Genomic DNA, 25,841 nt, shown 5'->3' on the forward strand with positions numbered 1-25,841 from the left:
GACATGTGGGTTTTGGGCAGGGACTTGAACTTTCCTTTGGGTGGGAAAAACCTGGAAACTTTCAGATTCGGGTTTTTCCAGATGTGCCAATATGACATCTCTAATAAAATGGAACTTTGAGGAAACTCAAGCCTCAGCGTTTTCTTTCATTGGGGGTGTTACTTGGACTCCTGACATCTGAATTGATTAACAACCTAAAAGGCAATTAAAAGCTGTTTTCCACTCATCCCCCTCTTTAATCCTTACTCGATAATAAGCTTCTCTCAGGTCTGACTTTGTAAAAAATGTATCCTTTACACAAATATCCCATAATATTTTTCATAAAAGAAAGGGGATACATATTTTCCACTGATATAGGATTGAAATTTTTATAGTTGACACACATTCTAAGGCCCCCATCCTTCTCCCTGAACAATATAAGGGCAGCCCCCTGATCTACGATCTTATACAGGAAGGGGCTGCGGACCTTGTGGGCATTTCGGAGACTTGGTTGGGCATTGAAGGGGGGGTTCCCCTGGTGGAGATGTGCCCACCGGGTTTCCGGGCATTTCATCAGCCGAGGGCCCAAGGTAGGGGTGGAGGGGTGGCGGTGGTTATTAGAGAGAGTCTGGAGCCGATGGAGGCCACTGTTCCTCAGATAGCCGGTTGTGAATCCCTTTACGTGAAGTGGGGGCGTAGGATGCAGGTGGGCTTGTTGATCACGTACCTGGCTCCTTGCTGCGTGGCAACAGCCCTGCCCGAGTTGCTGGAGTTGATAGCCGGGATGGCAGTTGATACCCCCAGGCTTATGGTCATGGGGGATTTCAACTTGCCATCAGCCGGTGTGTCGTCAACGGCGGCTCGGGAGTTCATGGCCTCCATGACGGCCATGGACCTGACCCAATTAATTGATGCCCCCACCCACGTCGGGGGAAGCACACTGGATCTGATTTTTGTCTCTGGACAGTGGTTGAGTGGTCTGGAAGTACGAGAATTAGCCATTGAACCTCTGTCATGGTCAGACCACTCCCTCCTTTGTCTGGACTTTCGGACCGCTGCTCCTCACCGCAGGGAGACGGGACCAATACGTTGGTTCCGTCCCAGGCGACTGATGGACCCGGAGAGGTTCCTGATGGAGCTTGGGCCGCGGTGGGCGCCTTGGACCGTGTCGTGCCTTTGCGGCGTCTGACCCGGCGTAGATCTCAACCAGCTCCTTGGTTCTCCGAGGAGCTGAGGGAGATGAAACGCCGGAGAAGACGCCTAGAGAGCGCGTGGAGGTCCGGCCGTTCCAAAGCTGACCGAATACTAGTTAGGTCTTTTACTCAGACCTATCTAGTGGCATTGAGGGAGGCCAAGCGGGCCTATGTCTCTACCCTCATTGCGTCAGCAGAGAACCGCCCAGCCGCCCTGTTTAGGGTGACTCGCTCCCTCCTTAACCAGGAGGGTTGCGATGACCCCTTACAGGGTTGTGCTGAGGATTTCAGCAGGTATCTGTTTGACAAAATCGCTCAGCTTCGGGACGGTCTGGACCAAAACTGGGTAGTTTCGGGCGAGGTGACGGAGGCTAGTCTTGTTGAGACCATCTGGGAGGAGTTTGACCCTGTGGCTCCTGAGGACATGGACAGGTTGCTGGGGCGGCTGAATGCCACCACATGTTTATTGGACCCGTGTCCCTCCTGGTTGGTGCTGGCCACCCGGGAGGTTACACGAGGCTGGCTCCAGGGGATTGTTAACGCTTCTCTGAGGGAGGGTGTTGTTCCCACCGCCTTGAAAGAGGCGGTGGTGAGACCCCTCCTCAAGAAGCCTTCCCTGGACCCAGCTGTTTTGAGTAACTATCGTCCAGTCTCCAACCTTCGCTTTGTGGCGAAGTTTGTTGAGAGTGTGGTGGCACACCAGTTACCCCAGTACCTGGATGAATCTGTCTATCTAGATCCGTTCCAGTCCGGTTTTCGACCCGGGTACAGCACGGAGACAGCTTTGGTCGCATTGGTGGATGACCTCTGGAGGGCCCGGGATAGAGGTTATTCCTCTGCCCTGGTTCTCCTTGATCTCTCAGCGGCTTTTGATACCATCGACCATGGTATCCTGCTGCGACGGTTGGGGGGATTGGGTGTGGGAGGCAGCGGACTTCGGTGGTTCTCATCCTATCTCTCCGACCGATCGCAGACGGTGTTGGCAGGGGGGCAGAGGTCGACCTCGAGGCGCCTCCTTTGTGGGGTGCCACAGGGGTCGGTTCTCTCGCCTCTCCTGTTCAACATCTACATGAAGCCGCTGGGCGAGGTCATCAGTGGTTTTGGGGTGAGTTATCAACTGTACGCGGATGACACCCAGCTGTACATTTCCACCCCTGACCACCCCAATGAAGCTGTTGAAGTGTTGTCTCGGTGTGTGGAGGCCGTACGGGTCTGGATGGGGAGAAACAGGCTCAAGCTCAACCCCTCCAAGACTGAGTGGCTGTGGATGCCGGCATCCCGGTACAGTCAGCTGCAACCGCGGCTGACTGTTGGGGGCGAATCATTGGCCCCAATGGAGAGGGTGCGCAATTTGGGGGTTCTCCTGGATGGACGGTTGTCCTTTGAAGATCATTTGGCGACCGTCTCCAGGAGAGCTTTTTACCAGGTTCGCCTGGTCCGCCAGTTGCGCCCCTTTCTAGACCGGGATGCCTTATGCACGGTCACTCATGCCCTCGTCACTTCTCGCCTGGACTACTGTAACGCTCTCTACATGGGGCTCCCCTTGAGGTGCACCCGGAGACTTCAGTTAGTTCAGAATGCAGCCGCGCGGGTGATAGAGGGAGCCATTCGTGGCTCCCATATAACACCGATCCTACGCAGGCTGCACTGGCTACCTGTGGTTTTCCGAGTGCACTTCAAGGTGTTGGTTACCACCTTTAAAGCGCTCCATGGCATAGGACCGGGATATCTTCGGGACCGCCTTCTGTTACCACATGCCTCCCACCGACCGGTACGCTCTCATAGAGAGGGCCTCCTCAGGGTGCCGTCAGCCAGACAGTGCAGGCTGGCGACCCCCAGGGGGAGAGCCTTCTCTGTGGGGGCACCTACCCTCTGGAATGAGCTTCCCCCAGGACTTCGACAACTTCCAGACCTCCGGACTTTTCGCCGCGAGCTTAAAACATATCTATTCTTTCGAGCAGGACTGGCTTAATAGGGTTTTAAATATGGATTTTATTGGGGTTTATTTTATATTTCGTATTGTATTTTAAATTTAGGCTATTGGAATAAGTTTTTTAAAATATTGTTTTTATTGAATGTATTGTCTTTATTTTATCTGCCTGTTCACCGCCCTGAGTCCTCCGGGACTTATTATTATTATTAGCCATTTTCAATTTTGCAGATTGAATGAATCCCCGAGGCAGTTTCTTCCCTAAAATTGCTTGAGTTCTTCCATCTCTTTAGGTATCATAGCATACATTTTCAGTTTAGGAAACTTGGCCCCTGGAAATATTTCAATGGCACAGTCCGATGGCCAATGAGGTTGGGAGCATATCCTACTCCTTTTCAACAAATACTTTCATTAAATCTCTGTATTCTGCAGGCACTGTGTGCTCTAACAGCTGGATTGCTTTATCTGTATTCCCAGATACTACTTTTGCTTTCTTAACCTACGGGTGAGCAGCACTTAACTGGCACCTCCTGTAGCTTTTGTAAATTGACTGCTTTCTTTATTCTTCAATTGCCACTGGTTGCTATTCCAGTCTATTAGGGGATTCCTTTTCTTCAGCCAAGATAACCCTAAAACCATCTTTTCAGTCATTCCAGGGGCTACTATAAAATGAATGATTTCAATATGCTTGCCCAACTATACAGTTACTGGTTGGATGAGGTAAGTTGCAGGCTCTCCCTTCATGAGAGACCCTTCTAACTGCTCAAACCCCACCGGTCGCCTCAACTTCCTAAGCCGCAATGATAAGCTGATCCCACCAGAGCACCATGAGTCCAGTAGGATGGTGGTGGGTGGTGAGGGTCTCCCTAGCTCCCAAGGAAAGTACAAATAGCTCTGTTTTAATAATCATTGGGAAATAGGATCACTTACCAGTGGTTCATCCTCCCCTTCACTATCACTCTCATAGAAAACCAGTTCAGGTTTTTCAGGAATCGGAGTTCTCTTCCCTTCATTGGAGGATGAGAGATCTTGATGACCTGTTGAGCCACTTTCCTTAGGTTTTGGTTCCGGCTTCTTTGGCTTCAGCTTATTTGGAGGGCGACAGGTTGATATTAGATGTGGGGCAGGACAATCTACAGCTTGGTGTCCCTCCTTTCCACATGGGAAACATGCTCCCACCCCCTGAGGGGGTCTCTCTCTCTCTGATCCCTGGAATATTACTCTTGCTTCCTCAACCAGCTGGTTGTTCTCCACCACAGAATGAAGTTGAAGATCTTGACCAGTATGCTGCGGTAATCCATTAAATCTAACTCCACTTCAAAAGTTAGCTGGTACCAATCTTGGAGTAAATGGAGCACTCCTGTGGGTAAACAGTTGCAATACAGTTCCTTGTTTAACCCATCTGGTAGACCAACATGTGCTCCAGCCAACTTCTGACTCAAGTGACTAAACTATGAAATTCCTGAATATATTCAGCCACCAGTTTCTTCCATTGCTTAATCATCCATACTCTCGTGTTGGCTTTCCTTGCTTCAGCTGGATCTTCAAACTGAGTCCGTAGCTCTTGCATGAAAGCATCCACATCATAGAGCTCCAGGGCTGCCTCATCATAGGGGGACACCAACCACTCTGCTGCTTCCCCTTCCAGATTCACTGAAATAACATTCACACATGAGCCATCATCTGAGTATCTCTCTCCATATCTTTCTAAATAGTTCTACACCTGGGTCAGGAAATAAGGCAACTTTTCCAGTTATCCATCAAACATGACTTTAAAAGGAGGAGGCTGGGGATCATCCCTCACTAATACATAGCCTGCTGGTAGATCAGCTCCTTGCAGCACTCCCTGAGCCCCTCTCCGATCAGTTGGCTGAAGACCAGGTGATGCTTTCAATGGGACTGCAGTGGCTGGAATATGGTCCTTCTGCTCCCTCCGCTGGATAGTTCCTGCCATCCCAGACCAGAGTGAAGCTACTGGCTATTGCGAGGATGGAGATAGGGTGGTAGAGTAGTGAGCCAAATACATGACTGACCACTTTGGTGGCACAGCTCCATGAACCCTTGAACTTTTCTCTCCGTTGTTCCAACAAAGGGCTGTGAGTTGGTGCAAATCTCCAATCCCCTGGCTCACCCATTCTGCAGCCCTCTTGAACACCTTAGTTGACCAAGCCTCAGATAGAGCTGGAGGAAACTCAGCTTCTGCTGCCTTCCTGAGGCTGCTCACCCATGTAGTTTGGGGTTCTGGGTCAGCAGCATCTGTTTCTTTCCATCCTCCAGTAGTTTGAATTGGTTCTAGCATTCCAGCATTCTGCTTTGGATGATCTTCTGTTGACAAGTGAGTCTTCCCCATCTGGGTGATAGTTGCTTTCTGCAGGAGAGGAGTTTTCCCTTGCGGCCTCCATCAGTCTTCTTGTCCATTGCAGAATTCACAATATACCAGCACTACTGGGAGGGAAACCCGGGTAGGCTGCAAAGCGTATGAGAGTTAGTTTAATGTCAACCTCCAGCTAGAGTATCCAAATAAAAGTCCAGGATTCTTTTCATTTAATCCCTCCAACACGGAGTGGCTGTGGATGCCGGCCCCCCGGTACAGTCAGCTGCAGATGCGGCTGTCTGTTGGGGGCGAGTCGTTGGCCCCGATGGAGAGGGTACGCAACTTGGGCGTGCTCCTGGATGGGCGGTTGTCCTTTGAAGAACATTTGACGACCGTCTCCAGGAGAGCTTTTTATCAGGTTCGCCTGATCCGCCAGTTGCGTCCCTTCCTGGACCGGGATGCCCTATGCACAGTCACTCATGCTCTCGTTACCTCTCGCTTGGACTACTGCAATGCTCTCTACATGGGGCTCCCCTTGAAGAGCACTCAGAGACTCCCGCTAGTCCAGAATGCAGCTGCGCGGGTTATTGAGGGAGCGGTTCGGAGCTCCCATGTAACACCTATCCTGCGCAGACTGCACTGGCTACCTGTTGTTTTCCGGGTGCGCTTCAAGGTATTGGTTACCACCTTCAAAGCGCTCCATGGCTTAGGACTGGGATACCTACGGGACCGTCTACTGCCGCCTTCTATCTCCCAGCGACCGGTGCGTTCCCACAGAGAGGGACTCCTTAGGGTGCCGTCAGCCAAACAATGTCGAATGGTGGCCCCCAGGGGGAGGGCCTTCTCTGTGGGGGCTCCTACCCTGTGGAACGAGCTTCCCCTTGGACTTTGACAATTACCTGACCTTAGGACTTTTCGCCGCGAACTTAAAACCTATTTATTTCGTATGGCTGGACTGGCTTGAGTTTTAAAATTTTAATTTAATTTTAAATGGGTTTTAAATTTCTGTAATTTTATAGGGTGTAATTTGTATCTTAAATTTTCTGGCTAATGGAATAAGTTTTTTAAGGGTTGTTTTTAATATTGTGTGTGCTTTTGTTTGTATTTTATTTGGCTGTTCACTGCCCTGAGTCCTTCGGGAGAAGGTCGGTATAGAAATTAAAATATTATTATTTATTATTATTATTATTATTCATTTCTGAAAAGCTTACTGTTTATTGAATACAAGGCACGATGAAGATGATTTAAAACTAACTCTAAAAACTCAAAGCATCTGACCAAAACATATATCAATATCTTTCCCAGCCAAACCCCCCAGATGTCCACATAGCTCAAGTTCTCTTGTTATGGGAACCTTCTGCTATCATTTTCACACCTGCTAGAATGTCCTTGAAAGATTCTTAGCAAGCTTCTGTAGAACTGGAGAGGTTTCCTTTCTCTAACTCACCCATTCGAAATAACAATCCCGTCTCCCCTTACTGTAATGGCAAGATGGCTCTGCTTAGTACACTTGGGATCCCCAGAGCTGCTTTGGGATCCCCAGAGATCCATCCCCTCCATCACTGGTTGCTCACTTATCTTTTCAATATCTCCAGAGTTCAAGAGGTTGAGTATGGAAGGAGGACAGGCTGCTCCATTGCTGGACCATGTGGCAGAGTTTCAGAAGTGGCCATTTTTTTCCTGGAATGCTGGTGAAGCCCTAGCCTGCCTTCTTGAGGCATTAGCATATACTGCTAAACCTTGGGTGAGAGAAGCGGCTATTGCTAGCTTTGCCTCCCTTCCAAAGGCATTAACATAACAGTATGTGGCTAAAGCTTTGGGGAGAAAAGCAAGCCTTCTTCGCTTTGGCACTTCAAGGTTGTAGTAATAGAGAAGCTGTGTGCTTTAGGCTTTGTCTGCATCCTTCATTGTCAGGATGAAGGTAGGGGGGAAGAAACACTTCACATTTTAGCAGTTTGTCTTGTTGCATCTTCCCAAAACCCCGTTGGCCAAAATGAAAAAGAGCAGTGTTTCTTTATGCTCTCAGTGCAAGCAGTGCCTTTGCTTTTGCAAGTTGCCAAGCTGCTTCTCTTCACTCAATGAGGAATCCAGATTTAAAGGACTCCTTCTGGATGAGCAGCTTTTCTAAAGCAGAGGCCAGATTCTGCAGGGAGAGGGACTCCTACATGGGCAAAACATAATGAGTTGCTGCTGGTATTCCTCCTGCAGCATTTCAAAAATTCCCAACTGAGGGCTTCGTATGCTGTTCTCTTGCACCTCAGCAGCAGTGAAAAAATGCCACCATGATCTAGCAACAGGAGCTGGGCTGGCTTCATAGGCAGGTTTCCCTGGGAGTAAGATGCACTGGATTGGAGAGGTTTATGCTCTGAGCAAGTTCAACTCTTGAGAGCATGAGCAAGTTCCTTGGTTTTTCTGCCCCTTCCTTCTAGATTGACTTTTGAGAACTTAAAGGGATATATGTTTCTCTATTTCTGAACTGCTGCAAGTGCCTTCCTTCCTTGAGGCCTTGGAAGGAAGGCTAGGGCTTAGCCAGCATCTCAGAAAACAATGGCCACTTCTGGAACTTTGCCACGTGGCCCAGAAATGGAGCATCCTGTCCTCTTTCTGTACCCCAAACACTTGAGCTCTGAAGATCTTGGAAAAGTGAACGATTGGTGAAGAGGGTGGGGAGGAGTGGAGCATATGGAGCCCAGTGGGCTGGCAAAGCAGGCCCAATACCTGTGAGGGCTCAATGGGGTATGAATGGGGAAGTTAGGCTGGGGGGGGCGTTGCTGCAGAATATTGATAGTTGGTCATAAGAACGAATGATCACAGGAGTGCTGCAATTGTCATAATTTTGGGACTGGGTTGTAAGTACTTCTGGGGGTATTGTCATAACTTTGAACTATTATTACTAAGTGACCTGTCTTAACTCCAGGACTACCTGTATATATGTACTGTATGTATATATGTATGTATTATTTAATTATTCAGTAGAGGAAAAACAAAAAGTCTGGGAAGGAATATCTACCATCTACAATGTAATCAAATATGTGATACATTATTCAGGTAAATTAATTTTTCATCTTTCTTTTTAAAAAATCAGGTATTTGGAGCAGGGACATCAGATATAAAAGCAATCTGCCATTAACAGAGATCAACAAGATCCTGAGGAATTTGGAAAGCAAGAAACTCATTAAAGCTGTAAAGTCTGTCGCAGTGAGTACATCTATAATTTTCAACTAGCTCAGTAATCTTCAAGTTGCTTTTGAAAAGTACTTATTTCTCAATGTTATGATATTTGCAGTATTTTTACATTTGCAATAACCTTCCTACACAAATTATTCTTTTTATAAACTTTTTATAAAAATTACAAACTTTTTATAAATTATATCTCTCATGAAATTATTGGTTTTTCTTATGATTTTGGGTAATTTCACAAAATGTATTACAACTGTTTTAGAAAGCCATTTAAGATGCACTAGACAACTCATGACCTGTTGAATCCCATTTGTTTTCACATATAATATAGCTTGGCATTCTTGTAACGCCCCTTACAACTCTCATCAGGGCCCTGATAAAGCCATTTCTCCCTCCTTGATTGACTGATGAAATTATTTGCCATGTTGCTGTGGAGAGGGGGAGAAAGATGTAGATCAGGAGGAGAAATGCAACCTCGCTACCCATCCCACCATGTCCCAGTGGCTCTCTCCCCTCTAGGGAGGAAGAGGACTCACCTGTTGACTAGTGGTATTCTCCAGTTTGCTATGCCTTGCCATCAGACATCCAAGTCACTCCCTTGTCCTTCCCTCTCTAGAGCTGGAAGGGCCTTTGGGCATCTTTTCGTCTAAGCTCCTGCTCAAGCAGGAGACCATATACCTGGTGTCTGTAATCTATGGCCCCAGAGCCGCATGTGGCTGTTTCATCCCCCTGCTGTGGCTCCCTGTCTGCTGAACCCACCACTGATTGGCCCCGCCCCTCGCCCTCCCCTTCCAGTCACTCCTTGCCTGGCCTGAGAAGATAAGGGCGACAGTGGGGGATGGAGACTGACTCCATATTCCAGAGTGGGAGTGAAGCACCCCTGTACTTGCTATATCTCGCAGGTGCTTCTTCCAGCCCTTGTTGGTGCATGACTTGCTCTCTGCCCTTGTTGACGCATGACTTGCTCTCTGCCCCGCCTGACGAAAGAGCTTCATTTATCTGGGAATGACTCTTGAATTAAATATGGTAAAAAGCACACAAAGAAGAAGAAAGAACAACATCAGCAAAAAACAACAACACCAAACACAAAAACCCACCAACCCTTGCCTGTTTTTGGAAATCGTTCAAGAGGGAACACACACACACACACACACACAGATACACAGACACACACACACACACACACACACACACAGAGTGAGATGAGGGAGAAAGATGAGAGAGAAAGAGAGAGACAGAGGGAGAAAGGAGAGAGACAGAGATAGAGACATATACCTGTTTTCCACAGAAAAGGAAACACCAGGCGCCACAAAACCTGGGTAAGCGTGGCTGTGGGGGTATTATGTGACTGGGTGGGAGTGAGTGACATTGAGTTGGCCATGCCCACCCAGGTTTTGTGGCTCACAGTGATTTCTTTTTTGAGGGAAACGGGTCCAAATGACTGTTTGAGTGTTTAAGGTTGCAGACCCCTGCCCTATACCATTTCAGACAAGTGACTGTCCAGTCTCTTCTTAAAAACCTTCAGTGATAAAGCACCTACAACTTCTGATGGCAATTATTCCACTGGTTAATTGTCCTCGCTGTTAGGAAATTTCTCCTTAGTTCCAGGTTGCTTCTCTCTTTGATTAGTTTCCATCCATTGTTTCTTGTCCTGCCTACAGGTGATTTGGTAAATAAGTTGAACCCCTCCTCTTTGTGGCAACCTCTCAAATACTGGAATACTGCTTTCATGTCACCTCTAGTCTTTCTTTTCTCTAAACTAGCCATACCCAAATCCTGCAATAGTTCTTCGTTTTAGTTTTAGTCTCCAGGCTATCTTTTTTGTAATATGGTGACCAAAACTGGATGCAGTATTCCAGGTGTAGCCTTCCTAAGGCTTTATAAAACGGTACTAGTACTTCATATGATCTTGATTCTATGCCTCTGTTTATATAACCAAGGATTGTATTAGCTGTTTTGGCGGCTGCCTCACACTGCTGGCTCATGTTGAAGTGATCATCCACTAGGACTCCAAAGTCCCTCTCACAGTTGCTATTTTTCAGCCAGGTTTCGCTTAATCTATACTTGTACCTTTGGTTTTTCCTTCCTAAGTGTAAAACCTTGCTTTTCTCCACATTAAATTTCATGTTGTTGGATAGGGCCTATTGTTCAAGTCTGTCAAGATCCTTTTGGATCCTGAGCTTGTCTTCTGGGGTGTGCCTATTCTTGCCAGCTTAGTGTCATCTGAAAATTTGATGAGTTTCCCTTCTATTCCCTCATCTAAGTCTTTTATGAAAATATTGAAGAATATTGGGCCTAAGACAGAACCCTGTGGCACCCACTGCTTACTTTCCTCCATGTAGATATAGTATCATTAAGGATGACGCTTTGAGTATGATGTGTCAGCCAGTTACAAATCCATATGATGGTGATGCTTGCTGTCTATTCCACATTTTTCTAGTTTACCAAGAAGTTGGTTGTGGTCTACTTTGTCGAATGCCTTGCTGAAGTCTAAGTATACTCTGTCCACAGCATTTTTCTGGTCTACTAATTTAGTCACTTTGTCAAAGAATGAAGTAAGATTGGTTTGACATAATCTGTTTTTAACAAACCGATGCTGTCTTTTAGTTATATCTTTATTTCTAGATGTTCGCACATCTGTTTTTTTATTATCTTTTCCAATATTTTCCCAAGTATTGATGTTGATTGGTCTGTAGTTTCCTGGGTCTGTTTTTCCCCCCTTTCTTTGAAGATGGAACCACACCAGCTCTTTTCCAATCCTTAGGTAGTTCCCCAATGCTCCAGGATTTTTGAAAGATATGATACAATGGTTCTGAGATAACATCTGCCAGCTGCTTCAGAACTCTGGGATGGAAATAATCAGAGCCTAGTGATTTATATTCGTCAAGATCAGATAGGTGATCCAAAACAGCCACTGTTTGCCTGTCAGGCTTTGCCACCAGCCAATTAGGCACAGGAACCAGAGTGAGATGGGAAAGAGGGTGGGAATATTTACCATCTTCCCATGCCCCCTGCCAAAAAGGCTGAGTTCGCATCTGGAGAAGAAGTGGTTGGAGTGATGCTTCGACATGGGATGGTTGAGGATTGGAGAATGTGACCGGCAGAGGGGTCATGAAGGTGGAGATCTTGGGGGTTGTATTACTGAGGGAGAACCAGAATCACCAGTTTCGGTTTTGATCCAACTGTGCCAGTTTACCCATGCTAATAAAAGAACTCTGAAAGATGTTGGCTTCGGAGTCTTTTCTTCAGGAGGGGTTTTCTGGAACGTTGACACGCGGAGGATTCTCAGAGCAAGAATCTGGCAACTTTCTGCAAAGAGAAGATGTTGGATCTCCATAATGTCCGAAAATGGAAGTAGAGTACGATAACCTCAGTCAACAGGTGCAAGAGGGAAATAGTAAGAAGGGCAAGTGTGGATCAGGCCAGCAACCATTATTTTCTGAACTTGAAGACAGCATCTCTGAATGGATCGTTATTAGAAGAGCAAAGACTTTGGTTGTACTCAGGGCTGGTATTCAAGCATTTGCCCTTGCAATGGCACCACAGTTGGAAATTACCCAGGAACAATTAAAAGCCTCTCAACACTAGCTGGATAGCTTCCTTCAGTGACATGGAGGAGATCCACCTTGCTGTTCAAGCTGGAAGATATCAAACGGGCACTTGCATTCAAGTCGTTCATTGATGACATTGACTTTTCCAAGTACCAGCTCTGCAACATGATCACCATGGACGAAACTGCCTGGGCCAAGGAGCTCAAACAACAATTAATCAGAGGGGTGCCACATCGATTTATATTTCTTCAATGGGATATGAAAGCACACGTGTGACGTGCATATTGGCTATTCGGCTGGATGGAACCAAAGTCACACTGCTAATAATCAGGAAGGGCAAAAAGGAAAAAATTGAAAGGGTTTCAGGGATTTACATCCTTGAAACTGAAAAGTCCTGGTGCACCCAAGGAGCTATCAGGAAGTGGGTGGAGCTAATGCTCTCACTTGTGCGAGGTGGCCAAAGAGGCATGGTAGTCTGGGATTCAGCCAGCACTCACCGTGCCAAGGACATGAAAAAGTTTCTTGCCCAGCGCAGGTTTGATCAAATTATGACACCTGCAGGAATGACTGGCTACCTCCAGACACTGGACATCGGTATTAACAAGCCGTTCAATGGCCATCTCCGCATCCAAATAAATGAATACATTGAACACAGAATGGTAAGAAATCAGCAAGGAAATTTTGTGAAGCCTGGCCTGCCAGAGCTTGTGAATTGGGTCAAGAATGCATGGGACCAAATAAGTGACACTTGTGTTGCCCATGCAATATGAGCAGGCTACATGGACAGGAGGTATAATTTTTTGCAAAAAGTTTTTTATTTTTATAAGCATAATAATAAAAAGAAAATCATTGTGAACAGGTTATCAGTCAGGTACATCCTTAAACATATTTCAGATTTCACCCCCCCATTATATTCTATACAATATATTTTCTTCTCCTTCTTATAATTAATTGTTATTTGCACGTATGTAATAAAAAATTCTATTCCATCCCATTCTGAAATCAATGTTTAAATGAAGTCTAGTCCCCATATTTTTAATTCCCCAAAATATCATTAATAATTCTTTTGTTAATTTCTTGAATTTCACAAATCTAAACATATTTCTATATTGATTTTAATCAGAGATCAGACCATCTAAAAACCCTTTCTTAAAGCTGCCCTGTAATCACATAGACATTTCCATCTTACTTAGGAGTAGTCCTGAAATCACAAAGACTATTCCCTCTTGTCATCTTCCTCTGCCTTTAAATAACATATGCTTAAAAAGTTTCCATATAATCCATTCTCAATAAAAAATAAAAAAAATAAAAAAATGAAATTAAAAGGAGTAAGTACTTGTTGTTTCTCCCAATAATTTCCCTCATTGTATTTAACTGTTCCCTTGGAAGTTTTATCACTAATCATTTTAGTTCCCTTACATATTCTTAAAAGCAAAAAAAAAATAACCTTATTCCTCAACATAAATTCTTTAACACTCATTTCCCTCTTTCCCCATTTTATTCTGTAATCCTTTCCTCCATTCCCCAAAACATCATTAGTAATTATTCTATAATTGTCACTTGTATTCTTGCATGGATGATAAAATTCTCTGTTTAATTCCTTAATATAAATCTGAGAGCAGCCATTCAGGATCCTTTCTTAAAGCTGTCGTGTGATCACATCAACATATATATCTTCATGGGAATAGTCCTGAAATCACTAAGACTATTCAATTCTTGCATTCTTCCTCTGCCTCTAGAAATCACTCTTTAATACATTTGCAGGTCACAAGTAACAAAGTAGCCATTTTAAATAATTAAATTCCTTCTTGTTCTTGAATATTTTAAGTCATAAAAACCAACTTTCTTGTCAGAATCTTTTGTTCTATAATTGACACTTATATTCTGCTTAGATAACGAAATTCTCTGCTTAGTTCTTTAATCTAAGGGCAGCCATCCAAAATCCTTTCTTAAAACTGTTGTGCGATCACACCAACATATCCATCTTCATGGCAATAGTCCTGAAACAAAGCTATTCGACTCTTACATTTCTTCCTCTGCCTCTAGATGTCACTCTTTAATACAGTTGCAAACCACGAATAACTAAATAGCCATTTTAGGTGACAATTAAGTTTTTTCTTATTAGATATTTCAGATTGTGAAAGTCAATTTTCTAGACCAAGTTATTTTCTTAAATGCATCTTGGAATCACACTAAAGTTATCTTAGACTCGCAAAGACAATTTATTTCATTTTTCCTCTGTTTTTAAGTATCTTTTTTGAATTACAGTCACAATTAACACAGTATCCATTTTACTTCTGTGATGATAAACCACGCCTTCCCTTTGTCTCCGCTTTTTCTTTTTACAAATCTTATCCCATTTTAATAATTTCTTTAAATTTCTTCTAATCCCATGTTAAAGAGGATAGAGGGATTTGAGGTATTCCGTTAAAGTCAATATAACATTCCCTTTAACTCCTTTTTGTTATTTCTTTTGTATCTTAAATAGTCCATCAAAACTTCCAGGGATCTCAAAACAATTGCTTAATTAAAAGGTGCTTGCTTTTCTTTCTTATTTAATTAGGGCTCTTAACTTCCGTTCCAAGCCCTCTCTTTTCAGAATTTGGGTATTCTTTAAATTGATTATTTCCGTTTTCACTTTCCAATACATTTAGCCGCTAATTCAATATTTCTTCAAGGCTTGTGCCAATTTTAAAATAAAGTTTCTTCATGAGCTGGTGACAACTCACCTGACTTCAATAATCTGTTCTGAAGTTGTGCTTCATCCTCCTGTCCAATCTTTTGGCCATTCTGACTTTATAGCAGCTGATGGTGGCTGCATTTCCTCCCCGCTGGGTCGGGGGGAAAAGACCGGAGCTGCAAGAGTTTGCAATCTCCCCGTTCGCTCTGGCAGTTCCCCCATTCTTTGCTGCCCCTACAGGGCAGCTATAGTCCAAAACGGACCGCCATATCAGGGGGGATTTCAGGGTGTGCGACCATCTCGTTCGCGACGTTGGCCACGCCCAGGAGCTATTTTTTTAAGGCGACCTCTATCGCTAAACATGAGCAATTGGGATCAATGGTTTTGAACAAAATGGACTCACAAGAAACTCAGACTGGAATTCAGGATGTGGACAGTTCTCCACCAGGAAGGAAACAGCAGTCAGGAATGGGTTAACTCTGTTAACTGATTGGACTGAGTCTGCAAAACTGTTAAGCCATGCCTCTTCCAGTTGCTTGCCAGCTTTTTAGACTCAGTCTAACTGGACAGGTGTTTTTCTCTGAGCTGTCCATTCCTGCCTGTTTTTTCCTTGAGGAAAACATTTCCTCAGTTTTCTGAGGTTTACATTTCCAACAGGTGAGCCTCATTGCATTCCAGCATGAAGGGCGATTCAGCCTGAGCCCACTGAAGGCCACGGGGGTGGCAAGAGGTCTCTCGGCTGAGGACCTCTGGGCAGCACTCACAGGCTTTGACTTGAAGAGCTGACCCGCAGGGGACTTGAGGCTTTGGTCCTTCTGCAAACCAGAGGCAGCACTCACAAGCTTGGCTCCCTATCACTTGCCTGGAGGGTGCACAGGATTAGCACCATTAAAAGCCTCTTCATGCATTGCCCATGAGCCTGGCTCCCTAGCATTGACTTGTGTGTTGCAAAGAGTAGTGAACAGGATCGGCAGTCATTTGAGAGCCTCCTGGATAGCAACAGCCATTTTTTTGTAGCCGATTGGTGTTGTGGCAGCTGGTTTGGAACCATGTGGAGGTGCAGTGGCCATTTTGAAACCTCTTGGAGCGTGGTGGCCATTTTAAAGTCTCATGGATGAGGCAGCCATTTTGGAATGAGGAAATTTGGTGGCCATTTTAGGTCCCTCAGAGTGGAGGTTCGAGCGGTGGATCATCATTTTACAAAGTCCAGGTAGGACCAATCCTGGCAGAAGCCTTGGGAGCACCCTCTTGTTGATATCAGGCTGTGTGCATGAGGCCTATGATCAGCCACCCAGCATGGATTGGTGGGGGGAGTGGCTTTTGAGATTGGGAATCCAATAGTGCCATTTTTAGGCTTCCCTAATTATCTTCCTTGTGGGACCTGTGACTGCTAGGTGATTCTTGCAGTGGGTGACCTTTTTTTTTTTTTTTGCCATCATACATTATGATTATATTCTTCTTGCAGGAGTTTCCACGATGGCCTTTACAGCTTCGGGGTGTTCCAGATCCAGGTCAGGATCAGGCTTAACTGAACAGCACAGTGATCTCGGGGAAGGACCTTCAGGTTCTCATTCCCTGGGGTGGGACAAGGCTCGTTCTCAAGCCAAGAAGCCTTCTTCCCAGCCCTTTAAATATTCAAAAAGATGGGCTAAACAAAAGCACAAGGCTATTGAAAAGACATCTCACAAAGTCCATAAGGAGACTGAAGAGGGGGAAGTGTTCCCAGGGCAAAGATCTTCCCAGGTCCCAGATTTCCTCTGATGGGGGACAGGAACTGTCTACCATTCTGAAGGAAGTTCCATTAACTGCTATATCCACTGCTGGGGATACAGCCAGACCCCTGCCTTACCTAGTGACAGTGATTTGCTTTTTGGCACAATGCCTGCACTAAAACCTTCGGTCTTTCCTTGGCAGCAACAGGTGGAGCACAGGTCTCCTCCTGCGGCAACCGTTACACCCACTTCTGCAGGCCTACGGCCTGATCAGCCAAGTGACCCTCAAATTCCGGAACATTTGTCCACCTTGATTATTATTATTTTTTTATAAAAAAGTTTTATTTTTACAATCATATCAAATAATTCATCCAATGTACAGTTATATACAATTAGTCGGGCTTGCCCAGTCACCACCCCCCTTTTTAACACTCTTCCCTCTTCTACCTTCTTCTACCTTCTTTCCAAACCTTCCTCTCCTTCTCTTATCTACATCCTCTCCTCCCTCCACCCTACATTCCTTCTCCCTCTTCTACCCCTCTTCCTTCCTCTTCTCCTCTTTCCTACCTCCTACTCTGTCTTTTCTCCCTCCCCACCATTCTAAAATGGTAACTGGGCAGACCCGACCTTACATTAATTCTTCAATAATCCCTGTACATTAACCATCACTCCATCTCTACCCTCAAACCCCCACCCAGTTCCCCTCCCCCTTACCCCCACCCCGACTTCCCAGAACAAAATGCAGGGTATCAAAACTAACAATCATAATCCAAAATAATTCCTAAATTATAATCTCTAGTCACTCCACACTTAATCACACTCTCAATTCCCCTCTCCTTCAGAAATATATCTAATACAAAATATTTCCTAAATTTACTCATATGCTATTTGATATTTTTTTATCTGATACTTATTTTGAATATAATCAATCCACATTTTCCATTCTAAAATATATTTTTCTTGTGTATAGTCTTTCAAATAAGCAGAGATTTTTGCCATTTCTGCCAGATTTGATACTTTAAGTGTCCATTCTTCAATTGTAGGTAATTCTTCTTTCTTTCAGTATTGAGCAATCAAAAGTCTTGGGGCTGTTATTAAGTTCAAAATCAATTTAGTTTCTATAGCTGTACAATCCATAATTATTCCTAGTAGAAAGAACTGCGGAGTAAACTTAATCTTCTTTTCCAAAATATTCTGCATGATCCACCATACCCAAAATGCTTTAACTTTTTTACAAGTCCACCATATATGGTAATAAGTGGCATCTTCACAATCGCATCTCCAACATTTAGCCTGTACATTAGGATACATACATGACAACTTTTTGGGGTCTAAATGCCATCTGTAAAACATCTTATAAAAATTTTCTCTCATATTTTGTGCTTGTGTAAATTTAACATTCCTCACCCAAATTCTTTTCCAAGTTTCCAACATTATTGGTTGCTGAAAATTTTGTGCCCACTTAATCATACAATCCTTAACCAGTTCAGTCTCTGAGTCTATTTCTACTAATACATTATACAACCTCTTAATATGCTGTTGACCTTGATCTCTCATTTGTTTTAACAAATTATCCTCAGTTTGCTTAACACCTATTTTTTGATCTAGTTTCCATCTAGCTTGTAATTGTCCATATTGGAACCATGTATAATTTTTCCCTTCTTCCCCCATCTTTTCTCTGGATTTTAATTGTAATTCCCCCTTTTCCATACAAAAAAGTTCTTTATAGGTAACTACCTCCATCTTTTGATATATATTTATATTTTCTATCATGTGTCTCGGGATTGCCCATATTGGAATCTTTCCATCTAATTTATATTGATATTTCCTCCACACCCTCAATAATGCATTTCTAATTATATTATTTTTAAATATTTTATCTACTTTCTTATCATATAATAAATAGGCATGCCACCCATATAACAAACCATAACCTTCTATATTCAGAACTCTTTCCTCAGTTAAATTAATCCAATCAGTAATTAATGATAAGACAACTGCTTCATAATACAATTTTAAATTAGGCATTTTAAGACCCCCTTTCCTTATATCCTGCATTATTTTTAATTTTATTCTTGGTTTTTGCCCATCCATACAAAGTTATTAACCCCTTTTGCCATTCCTGTAATTTGGTGTCATTCTTAAGCACCGGTATCATTTGAAACAAAATAGAAACCTGGGCAAAACATTCATTTTATAGCCGCTATTCTTCCCAACAGGGATAGTTGTAACTTCTTCCAACTCTCCATTTCTTTCCATACCTTCTGCCACAATACCTCATAATTATTTTTGTATAATTTGACATTTGAAGCTGTAATATATATTCCTAAATATTTAACCTTTTTAACGATTTCAAAACCTGTAGTTCTTTCTAACTCCTCTTTTTGTTGTATATTCATATTTTTAATTATCATCTTTGTCTTTTGCTGATTCACCTTAAATCCAGATACTTTGCCCTACTGACCAATTATATCTTTTAAACCAGTAGCTGAGTATATTGGTTGAGATACAGTAACAACCAAGTCATCTGCAAAAGCTCTTAATCTGTAATTTTGATGTTTAACTCTAATTCCCTTTATTCGATCGGAACCACGTATTTTATTCAGAAGAATTTCTAAAGTTAAAATAAAAAGTAATGGAGACAGGGGACATCCCTGTCTCGTCCCTTTCCCAATTTTAAAAGTTTCTGTTAACCCACCATTTACTATTATTTGTGCTGTTTGCTTCTGATATATTGCTTTAATTGCATGGATAAAATAATCACCAAATTGCATTTTTTCTATTACTTTAAATAAAAACTGCCAATCCAATCTATCAAAAGCTTTTTCAGCATCCAAAAAAAAGAACGCCGCTGAGACTTGGTTGTTTTGTTCCAAATATTCAAGTAAATTTACAATTTGCCTCACATTATATCTCATCTGCCTACCCTTAATAAATCCTGACTGATCATTATGAATTATTTGATTCATCACTGGCATTAATCTATTAGCAAGTATCTTGGCAAATATCTTATAATCAGTATTTAAAAGTGATATAGACCTATAATTCTCTGCTTTAATACCATCTCGATCTTCCTTCGGTATTAACGAAATAAAGGCTGTCCTCCATGAAGGGGGAACATCTCCTCCCATTTGAATTTTATTAAATCATTCTTTAAGTGGTTCAACCATCTCATTTTGTAAATTTTTATAATAAACAGCTGTTAAACCATCTGTACCTGGTGCTTTACCGATTTTAATTTGCTTAATTGCTAACAAAATTTCCTCTGAAGTAATTAATTGATTCAGTTCTTCTCTTTGATTTTCTGTAAGCTCACAAATATTTTGTTGTTGTAAATATCTTTCTATCTCTATATCATTAATCATATCCCTAGTATATAACTTACTATAATACTCTAAAAATGCTTTTTTAATCAAGTTCTTTTGATAAACTTCCTTACCCCTATATTCTATTTTATCAATCGTTCGTGATTTCTGTTTTTTCCTTATTAAATAGGCAAGCCATCTTCCTGGCTTATTGGCATAATTAAACGTATTATGTTTTACATATTGTAAATTAATTGCTACTTGATCTGCCATCAACATGTTAAACTGACCTCTTAATATATTTATTGATTCTTTTATTTTACTATTTCCTGGGCTATTAATAACTGTTCTTTCTTTTTAATTTCCTCTTCCAATTCCTTTTTCTTTTTCTGCAATTTATTTTTATATTTAATATTCATTTGTATAAGATTTCCTCTCATATACGCCTTACTAGCGTCCCAAATCATCTCTATAGATGTCTCTTTTTTCATATTCATAATAAAAAATTCTTTCATTTGCTTTTTACATTCATTTACATTTTGTTCATATTTAAACAAATTCTCATTCAACCTCCATGATCTCCTAGCCTCCTTTTCCCGATCAAATTCAATCCAAACCGGACTATGATCAGATAGAGTTCTTGAACAAATCTTCGTCTTCTTCACTCTGGAATACAAATCATTAGAAATCAAAATAAAATTAATCCTCGAAGATGATTGATGCCTGTCAGAAAAGAAGGTAAAATCCCTCTCTTCTGTATTATGTTCTCTCCAAATATCTCTTAATTCCAAGTCCTCCATCATTTCAAAAAAAGCCTTTGGTAATTTCACCCGGCTTGACATTTTCCTTAAACTTTTTTTGTCTTTTTGAGTATCCAACACACCATTCCAATCACCCATTAATATATATGATTTATAATCCCAAAATACTATTCTTTTATATAAAAACTTGAAAAAAATTTCTTGTTGTTGATTCGGAGCATAAACTCCTATTAATAATATCTTCTTTCCCTCCAACAAAAGTTCAATAGCAATGTATCTTCCTTGCTTATCCACCTCAATTAATTTTGCTGATATATCCTTCTTTATATATATAACTAAACCATTTTTTTTTCCCAAAGAGGAGGCAACAAAATGTACTCCCAGTTTTGAGTTTATCAAATATTTCTGATCTAAAGATCTAATATGTGTTTCTTGTAAGCAGGTAATGTCATTTTTAAATTGTTTCAAATAATGAAATACTTTCCTTCTCTTCTGCGGTGAATTCAAACCATTAACATTCCAAGATAATAGTTTAATTGCCATTATCGGCCAAAGGAAACTTTTGGAACACTAGCCGCAGATCACATTTTGCTTTAGGCCTTGCTCCTCCCACTGTTTCCGTTGTAGTAGTTGCCAGTTGTTGTTGTGCCTTCATCTCTTTTTCCTTGCGTTTAGCAGCAGCTCTTGTCAGTCTTTGTTCTTTTGAATCTGAACCCGTCGTAGGTATTTCCAACACTTGTAATAAATCTTCTTCCATCACAATCTGTTCTTGTACCTGCTTCACTTCTCTTTCCTTCACTTCAGCCTCCCTTCTTCTAGCTTCCAATGGGGGAGGACTTCCAACTTTTAATGCCTCAACATAAAATTCTCTTGCTTTTCCAACTGTATTGAGACGATGTACTTTCCCTGCATAATATACTATTATACTAGTTGGGATATCCCATCTATATTCAATCTGACGTTTTTTAAGTTCATTCACCAGGAAGGCAAATTCCTTCCTAGCCCTTAACATTTTTGGTGGGATTTCCTTTAATATTAAAATATCTTGACCAGCAACCTGAATCTTCTCCCCCTTATATGAGGCTTGCAGAATCTGATTTCTCACTGTTCTGCTTGTAAAATAAATAACAACATCCCTTGGCAACTTTTTTTGCCTTGCTATCCAAGAATTCACACAATATATTTTATCAATTTGATAAGCCACATCTGCTGGACGAGCTGCTAATATCTCAGCAAATACTTCAGAAAAAATTTCCCTTAAGTTCTCTTCTTTATTTTCATTCAAACCACGGATTCTTAGAGCAAATTCCATATTTCTATATTGTATCAAAACTATTTCATCATCTGTTTTTTCCATTTTACTTTGAAATTCATCCATTTTATTTTCTAATTTTGAATTATGTTGTTTAATTTCGTCAACTTCCTCTTCTAATAAAATCACATTTGTTGCCAAACTTTGTACTGCAATTACAAATCCTTCCTTAACTTCTTTATTTCCCACTTGAATTTCTAATATCTGCTCTTTCATTTCAGACATCTCATCAGTTATTACTTTAAATTTTTCTTGCATAAAGTCTTTTAAATTCTCTTGTACTGCCTCTAAGTTCAATGTTCTAGTCTCTGCTGTATGAGCTGGAGAGGCACCAGCTGATGAAATTCCAGAGCCCTTTGTTACAGTAGACTTTAATTGTTTGGCTGCCATCTTCTATAAAATTATTTATTTATTTATTTCCAACTTAATATTCATTTTAAATCTTCTTAAGCTCTGAGAAACACAGTCTTTTAAAGCAATATTTAAAAATCTCCCCTAGATTCTATCAGCAGGCAGCAAAGAGTTAAAGAGTTAAAGTAGCAAATAACATGCAATTTACCAGCGGCAGACGGCAATAAAAGTATCACTTTCGCTTTCCACTCGTTAGCTTGTTAACAATTCGCCTCCATTTTCTTGCTGTTTTCAAGCTTGTTACAAAGTAACGGGGAATTGGCTTGGCTACTTGCATAAAGTTCTCCCACTTTCGTTCTGTCCGGTATAATCCTTTATTGTCCAAAATAAATCTCGGTGTTTGGTCGTGGTGATTGGTTCCGCCAAAGCAGAAAAATCCTCGGATCTGGAGCACTTCGGGTTGCTGGAGGGAACTTAACCCTTCAAACCCCCTTTTTCTCAGGGGCTTTAGGGAAATTCTACCTCTGCCCTCAGCTCACCATCTCTTCTACTCCCGAAGAGAGGGTTTTTCGAACCGCTGGACAGCAGATTTAAGCTGTCCTAGCGATTCCACATAATCCAGAGGTTGGTGATCGTAAAGATCACCGCCATCACCTACGGTGCCAAACAGGAAGTCTCTTCCACCTTGATTATTAATGCCATAAGACAGGGAATTGAAGTAGGGTTACAACGGATATCTGCTATTGTGGCCTCTGATATTTCCAGAGCTCAAGCTTTCCATCATAGGCATCAGGAATTAGGACCTTCCCCTCTTTTCCAGGATCCAGAATGTTCAGCATCTTCCTGCCAGACCTCCCTTTCAGGAGAGGAGATGCAGCATGATATTGAGCTATCTGAGGATGAAGATCTTTTACCTAACCAGCCATCTTTTGTTTGGCTTTTCAGACCTCAACTTTCCAGATCCTTGCTTCACAAGGCCAAGGTGGCCACATGATAGGGCACAGTCCAGTCAACTCCCGGTTCTGTTTTGGATCCTGCTTATCCTGCTGACCCTTTGTTTATAGAACCCACCATAGAGTCTGAAGAGGTTCCGGCTCCCAGACTTTTTCTAGACATAGTAAAACGACAGTGGGTTTCCTTGGGCTCAGGACCTATCCCCAGAAGTTTGGACAGACACCAGTACAATATTGGTATCAATATGACTAAGTCTGCAGGTTCCAGTGGTTGATACTCTGGTGGTGACCCTGTCTTCACAATTCACCTTACCTGGGGACTTCCTGGTTGGCTCCGTTGGCAATGGAGGTGATCTGTATGATCACCAACCTCTGGATCGTGTTGGACCACTAAGACAGCGACAATCAGCTGTCCAGCGGTTCGAAATTCCCCCTCTTCGGGTGAAGAAGAGGAGGTGAGCGAAAGAAGTAGAGGTAGAGCTTCCCTAGAACTCCTGGAAGACACCAGGGGGCTCGAAGGGTTAAGCCCCCTCAGAACTTCAAAGCGCTCCAGATCTGAGGCTTTTTTTCTGCTTCGGCAGACCTAATTGCCGGGACCAACTGCCGGGACCAATTTTAACTTAAAGAAGAAAATACCGGACTGAACAGAAACAGGAGAGCTCTAATTATAAAAGCAAGTAATTAATCAATTCCCTGTTATTTTTTGTTTAAGTTTTGGAGTTGACTTTAAAGCGAAAATGGCGGTTTTTCTTTAATGAGCTACACAGTTGAAAACGAAAGTGTTACAATTCTCACTGTTTGCTGTTTATTGCTGAAGGCCAGCTGGAGATTTTTTGAAACATTGTAATGAGAAGGAAGAAGAGATATTGAGACTGTTTTTTTTTTTTTAAAAAGACTTAGAAGATTTATACGTAACATTAAGTTAAAGAGAAATTTTAAGAGATGGCAGCAAAACAATTAAAGACAACTGTTACAAAAACCCCAGGAACATCAACACCGGGAGTCTCTCCAGCACATACAGCAGATACAAAATCACTAAATTTGGAAGCACTTCAGGATAATCTGAAAGATTTTATGAAAGAATCTCTTAATGATGCTATGAATTTGCAAACTTCTCAGATAGAAGATAAGTTTAAATTAATTACAGAAGAAATGTCAGAGATGAAAAAACAGATGTTAGAAATTTAAATTGAAAATAAAGAAGTCAAAGAAGGTTTGGTGTCAGCAGTACAGGGTTTGGCATAAAATGTGATTTTACTGGAGCAGGAAGTAGAAGAAATAAAGAAAGTTAATTTAAAATTGGAAAATAAGATTGAGGTAGTTCAAAGTAAAATGGATAAAGTTGATGATGAAATTGTTTTGGTACAATATAGAGCTATGGAACTTGCTTTACGACTACGTGGCCTGAAAGAACATAAACAAGAGAATTTGAAGCAATTTTTTTTCTGAGGCCTTTGGCAGTTCGGCCAGCAGATGTGGCTTTTCATATTGATAAAATTTATCATGTGAATTCCTGGATAGCAAGACAAAGAAATCTTCCGAGAGACATTGTTATTTATTTCACTACTAGAACAGTGAGAAATGAGATTTTACAAGCTTCTTTTAAAGGAGACAAGATTCAAGCGGCTGGCCAAGATATTTTAATACTAAACGAAATTCCCCCAAAAATGTTGAGAGGTAGGAAGGAGTTTGCTTTTTTGGTGAACGAACTTAAAAAACGTCAGATTGAGTATAGATGGGACATCCCAACTGGTATAATAGTTTACTATGAAGGGAAAGCACATCGTCTTAATACAGTCGGTAAAGCACGAGAGTTTTATGCTTATGTGCTTAAAGCTGGAAGTCCACCATCTCTGGATGGTAGGAGAAAGGAAGGCGAAATTAAAGAAAAAGAAGTGATAGTAATGGAAGAAGTCCTTTTACAAGCGTTGGATGTGTCTAAGATGAGATCAGAGATTCCAAAAGAGCCAAGGATGACAAGAGCGGCTGTCAAACGCAAGGAACAAGAAGAAAAGTCTCAACAGGCTCAATCTGCTATTACCAAGACGGAAACAGTGGGAGGAGCAAGGCCCAAAGAAAGATATGATTTGCGGTTGGTGCTTCAAAAGTTTCCGATTGCTGATAATGGCAATTAGACTTTTATCTTGGAATGTTAATGGATTAAACTCACCACAAAAGAGAAGAAAGATATTTCATTATTTGACGCAATTTAAAATTGGAAAATAAGATTGAGGTAGTTCAAAGTAAAATGGATAAAGTTGATGATGAAATTGTTTTGGTACAATATAGAGCTATGGAACTTGCTTTACGACTACGTGGCCTGAAAGAACATAAACAAGAGAATTTGAAGCAATTTTTTCTGAGGCCTTTGGCAGTTCGCCAGCAGATGTGGCTTTTCATATTGATAAAATTGATCATGTGAATTCCTGGATAGCAAGACAAAGAAATCTTCCGAGAGACATTGTTATTTATTTTACTACTAGAACAGTGAGAAATGAGATTTTACAAGCTTCTTTTAAAGGAGACAAGATTCAAGCGGCTGGCCAAGATATTTTAATACTAAAGGAAATTCCCCCCAAAATGTTGAGAGGTAGGAAGGAGTTTGCTTTTTTGGTGAACG

At 41.9% G+C, this 25,841-nt stretch overlaps 1 protein-coding gene across 3 annotated transcripts in view; it reads left to right on the forward strand.

Annotated features, from left to right (window-relative positions):
- The window catches only part of POLR3F (RNA polymerase III subunit F), a 140,898-nt gene that overhangs the window by 49,505 nt on the left and 65,552 nt on the right, over positions 1–25,841 (forward strand). For all 3 annotated transcript variants that reach the window (XM_058174622.1, XM_058174624.1, XM_058174623.1), the window contains exon 5: positions 8,502–8,614. In XM_058174622.1, the coding sequence (XP_058030605.1) occupies positions 8,502–8,614 (113 nt within the window). The remainder of the gene's footprint in view (positions 1–8,501; positions 8,615–25,841) is intronic.

Source organism: Ahaetulla prasina, chromosome 3 (genome assembly GCF_028640845.1).
Source record: "Ahaetulla prasina isolate Xishuangbanna chromosome 3, ASM2864084v1, whole genome shotgun sequence".
In the NCBI taxonomy this organism is placed as follows: domain Eukaryota; kingdom Metazoa; phylum Chordata; class Lepidosauria; order Squamata; family Colubridae; genus Ahaetulla; species Ahaetulla prasina.